The sequence below is a fragment of the Benincasa hispida genome, chromosome 2 (assembly GCF_027475165.1).
Source record: "Benincasa hispida cultivar pf3 chromosome 2, pf3_genome.v1.1, whole genome shotgun sequence".
Taxonomy (NCBI): domain Eukaryota; kingdom Viridiplantae; phylum Streptophyta; class Magnoliopsida; order Cucurbitales; family Cucurbitaceae; genus Benincasa; species Benincasa hispida.
The window spans coordinates 3,250,066-3,270,365 of record NC_143479.1 but is presented as its reverse complement, the minus strand read 5'-3'; the positions used below and the strand labels follow the sequence as shown (position 1 = coordinate 3,270,365).

The 20,300-nt window shown below is 31.5% G+C and overlaps 1 protein-coding gene across 1 annotated transcript; it reads left to right on the top strand.

Annotated features, from left to right (window-relative positions):
* Nucleotides 1–15,839: 15,839 nt before the first annotated feature.
* LOC120073075 (uncharacterized) lies at nucleotides 15,840–18,672 on the top strand. The gene is made up of 2 exons (XM_039025687.2): nucleotides 15,840–17,047; nucleotides 17,608–18,672. Exons 1-2 carry the CDS (start codon nucleotides 15,897–15,899, stop codon nucleotides 18,476–18,478), a joined length of 2,022 nt encoding a protein of 673 aa, XP_038881615.1. The 5' UTR covers nucleotides 15,840–15,896; the 3' UTR covers nucleotides 18,479–18,672.
* The last annotated feature ends 1,628 nt before the right edge of the window (nucleotides 18,673–20,300 follow it).

Sequence of the window (20,300 nt, the reverse complement as noted above, 5' to 3'; positions counted from 1 at the left end):
TGCCTTATTTAGTTGGTGAAGTTTTCACCTTATTTAGTTGGTGAAGTTTTCACCAACTTTTATACACACAAGTTTAATTTTCTTTCAAGTACAAATCCACGATAAATTTTATGTAAGTTTAGTATTGATATAAAATTGTATTCATTAATAGACTTATTTGATAACAATTTATGCTCCGTTCGATAATCATTTTGTTTTTTATTTTTTAGTTTTTAAAAATTAAGTCTATTTATTATCATTTTTACAATGATTTGCATATTTATCAAATATAGTCGTTGCATTTTTAGCCAAATTCCAAAAACAAAAATATGATTTTAAAAACTACTTTTTTAGTTTTCAAATTTTGGCTTTAATTTTTAAATAATTAGTAAAAAGTAGATAACTAAGAAATAAATTTGGAAGTGAAAATAATGTTTTAAAAAAAAAAAGTTTTAAAAAACTTGTTTTTTTCCCTTAAAATTTAACTATGTTTTTTCTGGTAGGGCATGTTTGTTTCTCATCATGAGATTTCAGACATATATTTAATATATACATTTGTTTCATATGATTTCACTTTTTAAAATCCAAATATCCAAATAACTTTAAAATCCATATTCCATAAGTGAACATTATGCCAGTTGAGCTATGTTATTGTTGGCAAAAATGAAATGAAAAAAAATCTTATTAGTTTTTAATATCAATTAATTATTACTCTTAAATTTACTTGATTATTAAATATAAATATATTATTTATACTTAATAAATTTCAACGGTTGATATTTTATGTTAACTATTTAATATAAAATTTTATTATTAATTATTAATAATCTAATTAATTAATATATATTTAATTATTTTTATAAATAAATATAATAATTTAAATAATGTAAATTTAATTATGACTACATTATTTATTTTGTTATATTTTATTAAATAATTATTTGGTTTTAGTTTCTATATACAAAATTGGTGATGAAACACACTCATTTAACTTCCAAACATTAATTATTCTGCAAATTCAAATAGACATTTAAAATCTAAATATTTAAATTTCAGATATTTAATATCCAAATACATTAAATAATATTTATGATTCAAACGACCCTTCAAAAAAGATGAAATCCATTGTAGAAAACTTACGAGCATAACCAAAAAGTTAAAATGAATCATTATCAAATCGAGTCTTAACGTTGGATTACGAGTTGTTGTGAAGGAAGAAAATCAATTTTGGCTTCTAAATTCTACTTTTAAGGTCCCACACATTTACCTTTACAATTCACATACAAAAACGTAATAACATGTTGAGTAAACTAAGATTTACGTTACTAATTAAAAACATGAATACGTAATTAATTTTAATAAATCACTTATGACTCTATGAGATATTGTTTCATTGGTAAGAATATTAAATATTTAGATATAAATGTCTAAATCTTAAATGACTGGGATAATTATGTTTGTGTTTGAATATTCATAATAATTAATATCTAAAAATTAAATATCAAGATTTGATTTACCAATTTCATATATAGAAATTAAAATTAAATATTACTCAATTAAATGTAAGAGAATGATAAATTAAATTTAGTATTATTCAATATATTATTATATTAACTAATTATTTAATCACTTAAAATAAAAATAAATTTAATTTATTACTAAAAATAATTGAATAAATATAAGGGTAATTATTTTAAATGGTAAAATTGCTAAAAATATTTTCAAACATAATAAAATATCACTGTCTATCCGTAATATATGATAACATTTTACTATAGTTATAAATAAGTTGAGTTGTAAAATCAAGTAGCAACTAGGTCTGAAATCACATTACAAAATTTGTAAAACAAACAACCAAAAAAGCATAGACACAAATACGATCATACAATACGGATACGATTGAATACGACGATTCATCAATTTCTAGAAAACTAAGATACGAATACATTTGTAATTTTTTAGTATTTTTTTTAATATATATATATTTCTAAAAATTGAAGATACATTTTCTTTTTCTTAAAAAAAAATCTAGTATATAGATAAATTTAGCATACAAGTTAATAACAATAGCAAAAAATAGAATACAAACACTGAAATACAATACAAAAAAAAAAAAAAAAAGCAACATCTAAGATGTTGAAGTACAATAGTTAATAAAATGCAATAGAAAAATGACTCATATTACAAAGAAGAAGAAAAAAAAATTAGAAGGAGAAGTATGAAGACAAACGAATAACTTCTTCATTGAATTGTTGAAAATATCCAAATGGTTTATATTTTTGTGGATTTTGTGGAGACTCAAATGTGAAAATGAAGATTAGATGATTCTAGAGTTTGGTCTTTCATTTATTTTTTTCCTTTTAATTTTGGACTTGAGTAGTGAACTTTTTAAATAGGTTGTTTAGTTTTAGATTGAGAAAGATTAAATGAGTTGCTTGTCTTTTTTCTCTAAAAAAGAATGTACGCATAGAAATAGATACATCAAATTGAGATACGTATTTAAAAAATATCTGGAAATATGAATATCCGATATGTGTCAGATACGGATTCTTATTTCATAGCAAACCACCTTAGATATTACACAATATAATTCTTGATTTTATTAATGTAACTTAATGAATGATACTAAATGTTTGGTAGTTGGCATGGATATAACCACTCATTAATTAATTGTGATAAAAAATTTCATCATTATTGCTTTTCACTTGCCTTGTAGGCTGTAGCTAGCCTAGCCAGCCATTAAATACAAATTTAATGTGATCAATTAGTTCTCTCTCTTTCTTGAAAAAACCAAACCACATAGAAGAAAGAAAGAAGGCATTTAGCTGAAGTTATTGAAGACCCAAATTAAAAAGAAAAATGGGAAGGAGAAGATATGAAAGGCTAAGAAGTGAAAATAATGGTGAATTAGTTGATGAACAAAACAAGATCAAGAACAAGAATCCAACTATAGTACTTGGAGGAGGATCAAGAAAAAGCAATAATCTTGTAGAGTTATGGAAGAAAATGGAAGGAAAAGCAAAATTAGGACTGCCCTTCAAGAGGTTTATAGCCACTTATGAAGCAATGATGCTTTGCTTTGCCCACAAGTTTGTGCTGCCTCAACAATGGTAATCTTCCACTTTTTTGTGCTTAATATAGGGTTTATAAGCTTAGTTATCATCCCATCTCAAATTTTAGGCTCCTTTTTCTTTCTTTTTAAGACAATCCTTGGGTTCTTTGTTAATCATCTATTGTCTACCAAATAAAGATGGAAAATTTTGCACAACTGTGCTCATATTTACTTTGGGCCATGTTTTAGACCATATATTTTCTTGGTAATTCATATATATATATATTTTTTGATTCAACAATATACCGATCACTAACCTTTGAGTACATATTTTATATAGTCCACAATTCATATTTACTTGTATAAGTTCATGTGTATTCTGAGTTGCACATTCATCTTTTTTTAGCTTGATACTAAAAAAAATAGTAGTCGAAATAATTTTAAAATATTTATTAAAAAAAATAGAAGAAGAAAAGAAGAGTTTATCTTGTGATAGTAAACAAGATTTTCTTATATATCTACTACTTATCAACACAAACCTCAATTTGTCTAACTTAATAATGAGGTTTATTAGTATTAATATTTATATTAATATTGTTTCACTTTGTCCACAATGAGGTGGCTGAGTTCATGACCCTACAAAAATCAATAAAGAGATTTTTACTCTTCAATCTAACTAAAGTAAATAAAATCGTATTATTATTTGAATGAATAATTAATTATCGGTGAACATTTTTAAATAAATCTACAAATTTTGTGCATTTTAAAATATCAGAATAAAAAGAAAAAGACTTTAGCAATGAATACTATATTGCACTAAACGTATATACTTGATTATTAAAAAAATTAGTTTAGCCTTTAGACTTCATTAAACTAGAAAAGTTGAAAAAAAGTAATTGAAAGTTACCACAAAGTGATTAAAGGGCCGTTTGAAGTGCTGAGTTGAATTTTAAAGTTTAAAGTGTAATTTATATGTCTGTGTTCGTGGCGTAAAATTATTTTATCTAAGTTGGAAAATCTATATATGAGATGTTGAGTTGAGTTCTAAAGTCATTTTTTCTAACAAAAATAATCTAACTTTCTAATCACTATTTTTTTTAAATTATTTATTAAATAATTCTACACATATGAATAAAATATGGATGGTCTTTTTTTTAGAAGTAGACATATATTGTTGAGAGCTTTTAAAAATAGAGTTATTAGCAAATATTTTACAAATTTATGCACGTGACGTTTTTAGTTAAGTTAAATAAAACTATATGGTTTTACTACAATAGAACAAATTTTGATTTATATTGTAAGTGAAAATACTCAAAATATCATCCGACTGTAATGACCCTATTAATAATCATATGTTACATTGTTTACACAAATAGGGATAGTTGCAAATATAGCAATTAGGCTCAAAGTATTAACATATATAACACAATGTAAAATAATTTACAAATATAGCAAAATTTAGATCTAGTTCTCGGAGTCTATCAATGATAGACTATATTGCTATCATTGGTAGATTGTGTTATATTTGTAATTCTTTAAAAATGGACAATTACCCAAATACGTAATTGCAATATAATATAAAAGATTAGATATAAAAGTGGTACTCATTACAATTACCCAATTATATGATATACAAAAGATGAGATATATTATGGCCAACATATAGCCAAGTCCAGTACACAAAAGATACATGGTTCATCAAATGAGAAGGAAAATCAGTCAGTCCTATTCAATAATCACATGCAATACCTTCTCTTTGACTGGGATGGGATAATTAAAAAGTAGTCCATCTTCTAGATGTAAGTAACGACTAGATCAATAAGCAAAATCAAATCATCTTCATCTATGTGTCCTCTATATAATAGATATTACTGACAACTTTTTTATGCCTCCCGAACTCTTAGTTCATACTTCTCTTATTGTTGGGAAATAAGCTTTTGGATTTGAACCGAATGCACGTCCATCACATTCTATAGAACATCAAACATGTCGGTTTGAAAGTTATTCCTTTTCCATTTACTTCCTCTTAATGTGTTGCTGAGTGTGTAGTACGCCTACTCATTGATTTATCTGAGAATGCTTCATCCATGTTGTTTGTTGTCATTGTGGACTCAAACAGTAGTTTTTTGGCCGATCGTTTTCCTGCAATCCCAATCGAACATCCTCCATATGATCAGCACTTTCAGACACTATATCAATCGGGGTCTCACATTCTTCACCCATTGCTTGATCTTTCCCAAATACAATGGAAATATCTAATAACGAAGGAAGGGTTTATGCTCCATACTTTTCACATTTGAATGAGACTACAAATTAACATATGTTATGTTGTAACAAATATATCAACGGTGATAGCATAAGTTAATGTATGATATTATCCGAACCAATGTATCAAACACCTCTTTCTCTATATTAACACCATCATTCCAACCAAAACCACGACATATTTGATTAAATATCTCTGTAATTATCGTGTACTGTCGTTTCAAAATCTGATCTTGTAATCTATAGTTGTCACCCCTATTCAACCTAGTAATGGAATAGGGGTGAAAACCATGGATTGCAAGGTGGGATTTTTTAAGCGATATAGCAATTACGAAGATGCTTAGTCAAGCATGCAGTGGTTTTGTTGCTATGAATCTAAGTAATTTTATCCAAATTACTAATTAGAAATGAACTAGAAATGTCACGTGCACAAATTTGTAAAATGATTGTTAAAAAAAAATTAAAATACATGAAAAGTAAATCATAAACCTTATTTCTCAAAATTCCCAACAATACAAGTATACTTTTAAAAAAAATGCAATCCAATACTTTACTTAAAAAAATGCACCAGATACTTCTGACTTCATAACTCAACTCAGCATCTCCTAATTCAGAAAAAATAGCGACTTTGCTTATCAAATACAGGCCTATGAACTCTACAAATATAAGACTAATGTGTAATACCCCAAATAACTCTGTCATTTGGTTTAAGGTTTTATAGATGTCTGACAATAAAGGATGTCTAGGAATAGGATGTTTAGAATTAATAATGACTGCGTTTAATTATACATGGTAAATGCTATCAAAATTTCATAAACAAAATTATGATTGTATGAGGTAGAAAGGGATCCTACTTCAAAGTCGGTGTGTGCGGAGGCGGCTCGAGCCACTGAGGTGTTCTGGTCAGTGGCGAGATTGGAGGAGGCGTTGCTTCGGCAGAAGGCCAAGGTGAGGTGGCTAGAGTTAGGTGATATGAACACAACTTTTTTTCATCGTTGTGTTCGCTCTCGTCGTAGTTGTAGTGGTTTATTTACGGTCGTGGATGCTGGGGGGGACTCGCCAGACGGTGCATGACAGGGTGGCAGGGGTGGCGGTAGATTTATTTCAGGGTTGTTTAGGGTCTCAGCCTGTGAGGTATAGAGATCTTACTACCCGAATTAGGGATATTGTGCAGTTCAGCTGGTCCGAGGAGGGGGTAGAGGCACTTGGTCGGCCAGTGAGTCGAGAGGAGATTCAGAAGGCTTTATTCTCAATGAAGTCTGAGAAAGCTTCTGGGCCTGATGGATTTTCGGTGGATTTTTACAGAGCTGCTTGAAGTGTGGTTGGGGATGATTTTTGTGACGCTGTGCTCAATTTTTTTTAGACCTGTTACCTGCCTGGTGGAGTTAATTCTACTACTATTACTCTTATCCCAAAAAGGCAGGGAGCTAAATGTATGGAGGAGTTTCGTCCTATTTCTTGTTGCAATATTGTGTATAAGTGTATCTCAAGGATCTTAGCTGAGAGATTGCAGTTGTGGTTGCCTGCTTTCATCAGTAGCAACTAGTCTGTGTTTGTTCCGGGTAGGTCAATTTTTGACAACATTTTATTGTGTCAGGAGCTTGTGGGGGCTATAAGGAGGGCAGAGGGAAGTCGCGTTGTGTGTTGAAGGTAGACCTTCAGAAGGCGTACGATTCGGTAAATTGGGATTTTCTGTTTAGTGTGTTGTTGGCTATAGGTACGTCCCTTCAGTTTGTTAGTTGGGTGAGGGCTTGTGTTATTTCGCCTAAGTTCTTTGTGATGATTAATGTTCCCTTGAAGGGTTTTTTCCTGGTAAGAAGGGGTTGAGGCAAGGGTATCCGTTGTCTTCTTTTTTGTTTGTGATGGTGATGGAGGTCTTGTCTAAGTTGTTGAATAAACCTCCTATGTGGTTTAGGTTCCATGATCGTTGTGAGCGTGTGGGTCTGACTCATTTGGTGTTTGCAGACGATTTGATGATTTTCTGTGCAGCGGAGAGAGATTCTTTAGAGTTTGTGAGGCAGGTCCTGGCAGATTTTGCAGGGTTGTCTGGGTTAGTTGCAAATGTTGGGAAGAGTTCCATGTTTGTTGGGGGTGTGGAGTCTGAGGAGGCGAAGGAACTAGCTACTTTATGGGTTTCTCTCTTGGTTCGCTGCCTGTTAGGTATCTGGGCTTACCTTTATTGGCAGGTCGGATAAAAGTTGGGGATTGTGCGCCTTTGATTCAGAGGATTACAGCTCGTATTAGAAGCTGGGTAGCGCGGTTCCTCTCCTTTGCTGGGAGGTTGCAGCTTGTTAAGTCTGTTTTACATTTCTTTCAGGTTTTCTGGTGTAGCATCTTCGTGTTACCTGCATGTGTAACTCATGAGGTTGATCGTCTGTTACATAGTTATTTATGGAAGAGTAGTGCAGTGAGTCAAGGTGGTGCACGGGTGGCGTGGGATGAGGTGTGCTTGCCGTTGGGAGAAGGGGGTTGGGTGTGAAGCATGTGGCCTCTTGGAACCAGGCTGCTATTATGAAGTTGCTCTGGCTTCTCTTAATTAAATCGGGATCATTATGAGTGGCATGGGTGGAGGCATACATTTTGTGTGGACAGTCTTTATGGGCTATTCAGAGTGAAGTTGGAAGGTCTTGGTGCTTGAAGGCTATCTTGCGTAGTAGAGATAGATTCAAGCATCTGGTTCATTTGATGGTCGGCGATGGTCAGTCTTGTTTTATTTACTGGGATCCTTGGCTGCTGGGGGGTGCGATTTTGGATTCATACAGGTCTATAGTGGTTTATGATGCAGGGAGTAATTTGGAAGCACGGTTGTCGGAGTTCATGGATGGTGAGGGAGGTTGGAAGTGGCCCACAGTGTCTTAGGAGCTGCTCGAGATCTGGGGTCTTTTTCAGGCAGTGGGGCCTAAGGTGAGGGGGGAGGATTATTAGGTTTGGGTGTCAGATGCTAGTGGTCGGTTTTCTATCGCTATGCGTGGGAGAATTTGCGTCATCGTCGTCCTAGGGTCGCTTGGGCTAATATTTTGTGGGCGAGGGTGGTATTCCCCATCACTCCTTCTGTACATGGTTAGGGACAGGTTGGATACACGGGATTAGTTGAGGAGTGTTGTCAGAGGGGGGGGGGGGGGGGTCTTCTATGTAAGGGAGGTGTGGAGTCGCGGAATCATTTATTTTATGAGTGTGGGTTTGGAAGATAGGTGTGGTATGGGGTGTTGCGTCAATTAGGTTCGTCGCATCGGGTGGTGGGTTGGGATGTAGAGCTGAGTTGGTTGTGTCGTGTGGGGTCGGTGCGTAGTAAGTTATTCCGTGTTTTCTGGTGTGCTTCCATATACTACATCTGGCAGGAGCGTAATTGGCGGCTGCATGGAGGTCGATCGAGGTTAGTGTCAGCTCTGGTTCACCTAATGATCTCTACAATTCGTGCTTGTGCTGCTTACTGGCGAGTTGACCTTCTTGGTCTTATCTAGTGTGTTTACAGATGTTTTTTCTTTTTGATCTTTACGTTGTTCTTTGTTTTGTTGTTGTCCCAAGTTTGTGGGGTTTTGGGTTCTTTTCTCTGGCTTTCTCCCTGATGGTCTGCGACTTTATTTTTATGTGTTAGTTCTGTTCTGGTCTTATCTTGTGGGTTGTTTTAGTTTTTTTGTCCTGTCTTTGCTCGTGCTTTATGATGTCTTGATCCCAGGCTATGGGATCCTCTTGTTGTTGTATAATAATATCACCTATTCTAAAAAAAAATACCCCTTGTTGTTGTCGTATAATAATATCACCTATTCTTAAAAAAAAAAAAATTGTGATTATATTTAATTTATGAATTTAAGAATGAAAATCTTATACAACTGTAATAGATTAATTAATTAAAAAATATTTCAATATATTGATTAAATTTGATTACTTAAGAATTGATGATAGTTTTTAAATATAAATATTTGAAAATGAGTTAATTTTAATTAAAATTAACAAATTAATATATTTAATAAACGGCATATTAATATAATATAATACTCAATCATTTTTACAATTAATTTAGCAAATATAATTTTAATTAAATAATATAAGAAAATATATTTTAATAAACAATATATTATATAAAAAGTGAAAATCATATTAAAAATTATGATATGTTAATAAATAATATTAACAAAGAATCCTAAAAACGTTTTATAAATATGATATGTTAATAACGAAAAAAGTAATACAGATTGATGATCATAAATAATTGACTGATTATAAATAATTAATAATGATTTTATGTTTAAAATGAAAGATCATATTAAAATAAATTTTAGTAAATAATTGCTTGATTATAAATATATATATATATATATATAAGTAATCAATTATTATTATTGAAAAATAAATTTTTGTACCAACTAAATTTAACTAATCATATTTTACTAATTAGATATATTTAAGATTTATTGCGTGCTTTTGAAGATGATTGATTTTGAAAATGATTGTGGGAAAACGAATGATCTATTTCATGGCGTGAAGATAATGGTATGCGTTGGACAAATGATAAATTAATGTTCAAGCACACTTTGCCAGTTGTATACAAGTTTTTTTAAGCTAGACATAAGTATAAATTTAATTTAAGTGTCTTGGTAAGCCCAAGGTCGAATACATGGAGTCTAGCATAGACTAACACAAGATGGTCTACTGATCTGTTTGCAGTGGTTTACTAATTCAATGTATACGTTGGTTATGTACACTAAACTAACTACAAGAGAAAGTAGGAGTTCAGATAAAGTGGAAGAGGATACGTGGATGAATGGATCAGGCATTAGATGGTATGTGTTGATTCTTTAGTTATAACAATAAGGCTATGTAAATACAGGGAAAATAAGATGAGGATGGTAAAGATGTCTACTGGAATCAAGTGTATGTGCGCGATGCGTTTAGAGTATGTTCTCTAGTTTATGCTCAACACCTCTCGATGTAAATACCACATTTATCTTATCTCTAAGATTTCTGCATTAGTCAAAATGAACAGACAAATGACATGAACAACTTTATCTCTAAAGTTACTCAACGCCCTAGCTTGATGAGTTCCACAAATACCTACTCTCTCGAATAACTAAGTGCTTTTACTTCAATCGACTAATCAGGTAGATTCAAGCAATATATTTTATATAAATATCAAGTAAGTAAACTTCGCAAACACAAAAAAACTTGATAATTTGACAGATGGAAATGTGGAAATGGTTGAATGGAGATTGAATTAAAGAAGTATATTTTCTTATATAGAATCTCAGTCCAATCAAGTAAGACAATGAATAAAAATGCTAAGTAAAGGAGAAGAGCTAAGTAGTGGGATTCAATCTCTTGTCCCCTTTGGCTTATTTTTTGTGCTTATCATTGACAACTACGTAGAAGGGATGAAGGAGATGTCTCTCAAGCTTTTCTCTTGCAACACTTCATTACCAACAGTGGAAAATGACAATCGTTTCTCCTTTTTCTTTCTTGTCATCGGCAAAGATGAAGAATTTACAGATTTTCTAAACTCTACAATTTCTAAGTGTCTAACTCTTACTTCTGTAGGCAGCTTCTCTTAATATAAGCAATCAGTTCAACCACTTGATGATGTGACTACATTAAATTTCATACCCTAAGTTAGTCGCCTGTAATTTTACCTCGTTCAGACGCTGCCTATCTGTTGTCCATACTTGCAAGTTGTGATTTGACTTTAATTGCACGAGCCAAATGTATTTACCATTCGTCAGATTAGCCAGATGCATGCTCCTTGCGTTGCCTTTGTCTACAACACCTAGTAAATTCTCCTAATTCTTGCATTAAAGTGTGTTAAGGATATAATTTCTACTTAAAATGGTACTTTTGCATGAGTTTATCACATATATGCAATTCCATGCATTTTTTCTTTATTATGAATGTGTTTACATAATTTTAATCCTAATTATTTCAACTTTAAGAGAACAATAACTTGTATTTCTACAAGTTATCAATATTGTTAGTTGATTAATTAATTATTTATGTAAAAAAAGTAATTGCATTTATTTATTATATTTTTATTGTAAAAATAAGTTAAATAAATATTTTAATAGATTATTATTGATTTATTAAATTAGGTATTTATATTAATTTTGTTAAATTGATATTAATTAATTAATTAATTATATTCCAAATGAAATTATATATAAAATGAAAAACAGATGGAGTGGGAAGAAAAAAAACTCACCTTTTTGGAAGAGACTAAAAAACTCTTGTCTATGGCAAATAAGGATGCATGAGAATAACTTATTTCCACACAAAATATTGAAAACGGTCAAACAAACATGAGTTTTGTTGCCAATTCAGAAAACCCTCCAAATGACCAACTCAAATGTGTAATATTATGAAACCTATAGACTAAATGGAAACTCAACCCAAAACCTTGAACCAAAAAGTTACTTTTTTCTACATTTTAATAATATTTGTTTCTCCCTCTTTTTCATCTCTATGGTTGCGTCTCATCTCTTAGTCACACGATCTATTTTCTCTCATTCTTTTTCTTTCTATTAGAAAATGAATTTTTATATGTTACAAAATCGGCAATTAAAGAATACATAAAACGTAAAGAGAATAGAGAATCGATATACAAATCTATGTGGTTCACTAACAGTGTGTTAGCTATATCCCAAAATAGAGGGGGAACAATTTTGTTAGAAAGAAGGCTACATAGTACAGAATGAATAGCGTTTATAAGATTAGAGAATTTATATAGTACAATTCTCTAAATCTTAATTGGAAAAAGAAAAGATTTAAATAATTAAATATATTTTCGATACCTATTTCAGATACTTCTATATGATCATTCAAAGCACCATATATCATATCCAAGACCATCCAACAGTACCATCTAAATTCTTCTCAAATCTAGAAAAAGAGCTATAAAGAGCGAAGATAAATTGAACAAAGTAAAGAGCAAATTGGAGAAAAATGATTGAGAAAGCAAGAATGAAAGGGGAAAAGAAAATATAATAATCGATATTAGCAAAAAGTTAGAAAACCTTGATTTTGAGAAAGCCAAATAAATCTTGAGGGTATTTATACGAAGAACCCTTCCCAACTGTCAACAGATGGACCAAATCTAATGAGAAAGCTTAGTCAATCTAATTATTAATTAAAAAATCGTTGAAAATATTTTTAAAAAAATGTGAATGATAAATGAAATCGAAATATTGTTGTAGAAAACTCGGTAAAAGCATATAATTAAAGCAAGATTCAAAATGGGAGTTTGCATTAATTGTGATTTTCTATGACCCATCATGTGACTGCAAGACAAAATACCAAAAATGCCATTAATGATCATATGAACACATGCTGGCATAAATAAGTCGAATATTCTTTACAATAAAAATTTTGTTAATACGTACCGACATTACACAACTTTATTCTTAAAAGTTTTTAAACAAAAATGTAACTTGAACTAACCCTCTATTACAAATCTACAATGCGTACCATTAGAATGTAAGTTTTAATACATTTAGTTCTTATCTTATTTGTTTAAAATATCGAGGTCCCATTTCTATTAAAATATCGTGGTATAAAATGTCAATGTCGGATAATATTTATGAAAAAAAATAATTTTATATTTTTTAAATAAGTTAACATGTTTATTATTTATATTACTTTTACACTATTAACAATTGGTTGCTCATTTTTATATTTTGATAAATTTTTTTTATGATACAATAGAAATGTTTATTCATCCTTCATATTGACGTAAAATCTAGAGAAATGTGTATAAATACCGACAAGAATGCTATATTGCTAGCTGAGGGATTGAAGAGTTCTAATCATTTATGTTGTTGTAAGTGAATTTAGACCTAACAAAATAGGTCAAATGTCATAAAAAGATTAAGGAAAAATAAGTCCAAGATAAAATGGATTTTAGCTCAAATATGTCTAAAGTCAACTAATAATTGAGCTAACCAAATTTTATTCTAACTTGTTTAGCATTAGGAAAAATCCATATCTAGGATTAGAATGAATCCTAGGTCAAATTTCCTATTAAACACATCATTATAGTTTCATATGAAATAATTTCAATTTCTGACTATTTTTTTATTTTAGAGTTTTCATCGCTAATTTCGATATCGAAACTCTTTTTTTTATTTTAAATTTACTATTATTTTTCATCCAAATTTTGAATCAAATTTACGTTATATGAAAAGATTAAAAGGTAATACAAACACTAAAATATAAAATTAAAAAAAAAATAATAGTAAAGCTATAGAAATGTAAAAAATAATGTAATGAAAATTATATAAAAAAAGGGGCAAGCTGGAAAGTGGAGAAAAAAAAGGAAAGCAACGTTAAAATCACGAAAGAGGAAACCTAAAGATGTGTATGAGCTCTTCCTTTACACCATTTCCCATCAACTTGAAACAATCAATAGAATCGTAAATGCATGCACATCCCATTCAACTATGCCTTAAAACTCTCAATTTTTCACCTTTTACTATGGTTAATTTTGTTCATTATCAATCTTATTTCCTTCAAAATTTTGATTTCTGAGTTTGTTGGGAATGAGAATCTAAATGTTATTTCTTTGATATTATTTATTAAAATCGTAATTAATTAATCGTATTTAGTCTGACTTGATTTTATTTTAAAATAGTCTTTCTTATTACTTGTAGTATTCTTACCTATTAATGAGAAAAATAAAAATAAAAATAAAAATAAAAATAGATATTAAATTTTTTTATGGCGGAATATTAGTAGACACGTGATTTTCTAATAGTTTTTGGGTTATTTTGGAATGTTAAAGTAAATTTCAATTTTTTTGACATTCAGAAACAAAATACAAACATATATTTTTTATTTAGACCAAGAAATAATTGAATATTTTAAAATAAAATGTCACAAAAATTTAAAGTTGGTTTTGCATACTTTTTATATTAAAAGGGCGATCAATCACACTTCATAAGATGATTATGCGGACAGAAATCTCTTACCTCAAAAGAAATCTATTGAGAACTATGTCCATCACTCCATGTTATGATAATGTTGCAACACTATGGGAATATCCACATATTTTTAACTAAATTATATTGCTAATATAGCTTCAATTAACATAGAAATCATAAATAATAAATTCCAATTTATTTGATTACGATTTTATTTAAAGTGTAATTTTTATGCTGCTAATAATTAAAGGTGTACATGAATTGTGTTGGTTTGGATTAGGGAAATTTTTTGGACCAATTCAAAAATTTGTGTTGGTCAAGTTGGCTACCCAAATGACCCAAATATGGTCTCCAACCCAACCCTTAAAATTCAGGTTGGGTTGGGTTAGGTTATCCGATTATTTATTTTTCTTTCATTTTTTATTAATTTAAAATATTTAAATTTTTCTACCACACATATCAATAATTAAAACTTCATTAAAATTTTTAAATATCAGAATCCAAGATATTTATTACAAACTTCAAGCAAACATCAAAACAATATACATTAGTTATGATATTTATAGTTATAATATACATACTTTTTAATAATATTAGAAATTTTGGATTGGGTTGGGTCAACCCGATTTTTTAAAAGTGTAACCCGAATCCAACCCAACCCAAAAAAATAAAAAAAAAAAAAATCAACCCAATCTAACCCAAAATTAAAACTAACCCAACCCTTATAATTTAGGTTGGAAAGTCCAAGTTGTCCAAGTTCTTGGATCATTTGAACACTCCTATTAATGATGTAATTAATACTAAAAATAATAACTAATTAAAATAAGATTAGATCAATTTAACTTTTATATTAATAAAATAATATTATTTTAAAAATAATTTAACTAAAATTATCACTAGACACTCTATCTCGTTTTTATCTTCATGTATAGATGAAAAGATATTATCACTAGTCACATATTGGCATAGTAAGATCATGTGAAACACATATTAGGTAACACGATTAATATACTTCTATAGATGTAAGGTGTGTGGTATCAGGTACCATGTTATTGGTTACACTTTCATGATGTAATGTATTACATAATTGACATGAGACTTATTAAAATTTGGATGTCTTTTCTTATATATATAAACTTATTTAGGGTACACAATTTTCTTAGTCTTTCCTTGACATCTATTTTTAAAAGTTAAAGATATATTAGTATATTACACTAAATTATTGGTTTCAAAACGTATTAATGATTTAAAAGTTTAAACGCAAATAATTTCATAATTCTCAAAATGGAAAAAAAAAAAAACACACGCACAATTTGACCTTATCTTTTAAAATTTCTTTCACTCGAAGAAATTAAGAGGATCACAACTACTATATATATATATATATATATAATTCAATTTTTCACCTCTAAGCCAATTCTTCTATGTGAAAAGTCATGCTATTGCCTTAACCTTACTCAAATTTACCTATCTTGAAATGTAAGAAATAATCTCATATCATATAATAGAATTATGACATAAAATACTTTAAATTTTATAGTAAAAAAAGGGCAATTTTAAAAGTTTTATTTAATAACGTACATTTTTTAGGGGGGGGAAAAATAGAAACATTTATAAATGATTAAATAACACCCATCTTTTAGTTAAAGTGCATTATTTCATCCCAATCTGAGAAATTGAATTTCATTAGTGGGTTGACTATGATGGATCCACCACCTCCTCCCAGTGCAACAACGGCCGTCGCGGCCGCCACCGCTAACGTTGCAGCGACCACCATGCAGCAGCACAACAACTACCAGGATTCCATTGAATCCTCACCTCGTTCCCACAATGCCGATTGGGACGATCCTCTCCCGCCAGTTCCCGGGGCCAAGCTCCGCCTCATGTGCAGCTATGGAGGCCACATTATTCCTCGTCCTCACGATAAATCTCTATGCTACGTCGGCGGCGATACCCGCATTGTCGTAGTCGACCGCCATTCCTCACTTTCTGATCTCTGTATGCGCCTCTCTCGAACCCTCCTTAATGGCCGCCCATTCACCCTCAAGTACCAGCTCCCTCATGAGGATCTCGATTCCTTAATCTCCATTGCAACGGATGAAGATCTCGAGAACATGATTGAAGAATACGACCGAATCACCATGGCTTCACCATCAAAACCTTTACGAATCCGTTTGTTCCTCTTCTTCATCAAGCCTGAAACCGCGGCTTCTATGGGTTCCTTGCTCGACGATGCTAAACACGAAACGTGGTTCGTTGATGCTCTAAATAACTCCGCCGGGATGATTCCGAGAGGGCTTTCTGATTCGGCTACCATGGAATGTATGGTGAATCTCGACGCGGTTCATACGAGTGATTCGTGTAATGATTTGGAAAATCAAGGTCATGATTCTTTAGGGCATATTGACAAACAGGTTGTGAAGAATAGTAATTCGGCTCAAGATGTGCAATCGATTCCTGATTCTCCTGCTGTGGAAAATGATTCTTCGTTTGGTTCGTCTTCTTCGGTTCCATCAATGTCCAATTTGCCGCCGATACGTGTCCGTGTGGAAGAGACGGAGGGTAGAGTTCAAGATCCGAAGGTGGGATTGGATGAGCAGTTTGGGCAAATGAATTTTGGTGTTCCTCCAATTCCTACTGCGTTGGCTGCTGCAGCAACAATTCCATTGGGTGTTATTTCAAATCATGAAAACGCTAATCGGGTCTTTCTTGACGACGAGAGACCGGAGCCGGCCGGTACGGTGGCGTTTCGGAAGCCTCCATTGCCATTGCAGACCTTGCAAAACAGGGGTGTTGCCAGTCCTGTTGTTAGTGGTGGTTTTGGTCTACCGTCGCCGGATTCTGTTGCCAGGTATTGTATAACTCCTCTGCGAATTAGTCATTAAGCTTGAATCTGGATTTTGCTTATCAAAATTTCACTTGCTCGATTTAGTTCGCTCATTCAAATGCTTTTTCAGAAAACCCGTGTTAAGTTTATTAGCTTCCTAGTTCTTGGTGGGAATTTGTTCGTAAGAATAGTATTAGCTACTCTTGTGAAGCACGTATGATTATTGTTATTTTGATCTTGTTCACCATGATTATAATTTGCTCTGATCTGAGAACATGTTCTTTTACAGTGTTAATGGCTATAATTTGGAATTGTTTGTCCCTGCTAGCAATTATGGTTATTTTCTTCTTGATCTTATGAAGATTAGTACATACGTCTGACATTCATTTTCTGAAATTTGAAAACTATAATATGAGAGCCATGTTCAAGTTACAAATAGAAATTATGTTTGCTAGTTTGAGCCCCTTACTTGAAGGGGGTCTGTTCTATAGATTGTACAATTGTGTCTTCGAGTTCTCAAATATGTTTGCTAGTTCGGTTTGAAATGGTTCTTCATTCAAAAATATTCTTGGTATTTGTAACAGTGATAGTAGCATAACATCTGCAAATTCTCAGTCCAAACCCATGTATTTTCAAGACCAAATTGTGAGAGACAACACAGTTCCAGCCTTTCCCATTGCAGAAAGTGATGGTTTCCTAACAAGTCAACAAGTACCAATTCAAAATCTCCATGATCCTGCTTATCTCTTAACTTCACAATTAGATCAGAAGCAGCCACAACAACCGCAACAATTCGTCCACACGACCACCCATTACATCCATCACCACCACCCTGCAGCCGCAGCGGGGCATGTCCCCGTTCAACAGTATTATCATCCTATTTACACTCCAGCACCATCTCAACAGCAACTTCATCATCCAATTGATCAACAATATCCAGTCTATCTAATGCCCATTACACAAACTCAACCAACCTACAATATGTCTGTGCAATCAAGTCCTTCTGAAACTCCCTTGGCTGTACCTAACCGGCAAGCATCAGCTAGCCCTGCCATTGTCTCTTCTCCAATCATTTACAATGATAGTAATCAATCATCCCTCTATCCTCAGAAAGTTACCGCCGCTATGCCAGAAATGGCAGCGAGCGTGTACAGAACTGCGGTGGCGTCAACTCCATCTCCCTTATTACAGGTCCCTCATAACCAGTTCCAGCAACCATACGTGGGTCTTCCCCAAATGAACTATCCATCTCAATCTATAGCTGTCGCTCCCGCCCCCTCGGGCACTGCTAATTATGGATTTGACTACAATAATGCTCCACCCCAGAGCATCCCGGCTACGCCGATGGCTTCTCAGTACCAAACTATGACTCAGGCAGCCGTTGCCGCTCTATCCGATGCTTCTAGACAGCTTCCTGCAGATGGTACACAGCAGCAGCAGATCAGGAACTCATAGGCGGTACACGCGATTCAGGTAAGACAAGAAAATATGTTATGTTTTGTTCCTTCTTCCTAAATCATTATTAAGTTAAAACTTATTAGTTTTTTATGCATTTGATAGAATATGAATAATGCAAGCAACTCTATTCCTGTTGCTGTATCTTATGCTTTGAACTGAGAAATGAATGACCCGTCTCATGGTTGAAATTATGTGCTCTACACAAGTGGTGGTGTGATATTTTGAAATTGTTAAAATCATTTTTGTCATGTTTAAAATCGCTTTGAGACGTGTTTTTTTGTTTACTTTTGTATTTTTTTATTTAATGATCAATTACTCTATTTAATAGATTTAATTCTATGTGTTAGAATATGAAGTAACTTCCTAGCGTAACATGCAATATCAAAAGATTATAAAACAATATAAAGAAACCAAACAGACTCACCTAAAAGATCCCACAAAACACAACTCAATCAAACCAATTCAAAGAAGGAAACAGTACATGATAGCATTAGAAATATATCAGACAAACAACGTCACGAATAATTTTGGGAACACAAGATAGCATCATGGACACGAAGGTTATGTTTCCTTGAAAAGATAATGGATAACAATCCAACCATGTGTATAATTAAAATTAACACTTAATTTTTTTTTATGAAAGAGATTAAACAGTTATAAATTTTGAAGTATATGATTTAAATGGTAAAGTTCAGAAACTAAATTATTACAAATTTAAAAATATAAATATTAAATTGTTGTAGATTAAAAATGTGAGACTAAATTTTTATTTTTAGGATGATTTAGAGATTTTTTTAAACCTTATTATTGTTATTGCTAACTTTCATATTTATGTTGAACTCCTTTCATATTTATCCATCTTGTATAAATTAACCAAATTGGTAACGGATAGTTTAACATAAGGTTGCAAATTGATAAGGAATTATTTATATGCCACCAAAAGTTGGATCAAATGTATCAAAAGTGGTGTGAATAAAGAGTATTTTTCAGAGAAATATCATTAAAAAAACTAAAATCTTGTCTAGATTGAATATTTTTCGTTACGAATATAATTTATATATTTCTTTCTTTGAAATCAAAATTTAAAATCTTCACATTCATATTTATTTTGTATCAAAAATAAAACTGCGTTAAACGAGTACAACTGACATCACCTATAACGTGTTAAGTTGACACAAATTAGATATTATTAGTCAAACCACATTTTTGTTGGTGTATTGTCTAACCAAATACACAAAGGACAAATTAGATTTGCTTGATACAAATTTATGCATTTTTAGGTATAAAGTTTAATTTTCTTTAAGTTATTTGGATAATTTGATAAATTGAACTAAACCATTATTGTCAAAATATTATTTGACTTGTATTTTCAAAATAAGATTTTTCAAACTTTTTTTCCTATATATTTCTTTTCTCTTACACCCAACTCTCGTTTATTTATCTCTATAAAACTGGTCTCCTTTCTTCTTCTTCTTCCTATTTCCTTCTTCTAGATTCTCTCTATATTTTGTTGCCAGTAGCGACAATGTTCTCTTCTCTGTATTTCGCCTACGATGATATAAAAAATGATAATGAGTGAAGTTGTATTTCTTCTTCATTCAACAATGCGTGATAGTTAATGGAAACAAATAAAGTACATTTCCAATGTCAAACGAACCAAGTGAATAGAGAAAGACTGAGAAAGTGAGCTAGAACAAGAACCAGAGCGAGAAAAGGAAAAAAAAAATAGAGAAATATTGTTTGCTGACGCCAACAAAAGATTAAAAAACTTTATTCTAAAAAAGTGAGAGAAATTTAATTTTTCTATAGATTTCTAAGA

Coding starts and splice junctions, on each gene's coding strand:
- LOC120073075 (XM_039025687.2), top strand. CDS start 15,897: ATGATGGATCCACCACCTCCTCCCAGTGCAACAACGGCCGTCGCGGCC. Junction 17,048..17,607: donor TCGCCGGATTCTGTTGCCAG/GTATTGTATAAC, acceptor TATTTGTAACAG/TGATAGTAGCATAACATCTG.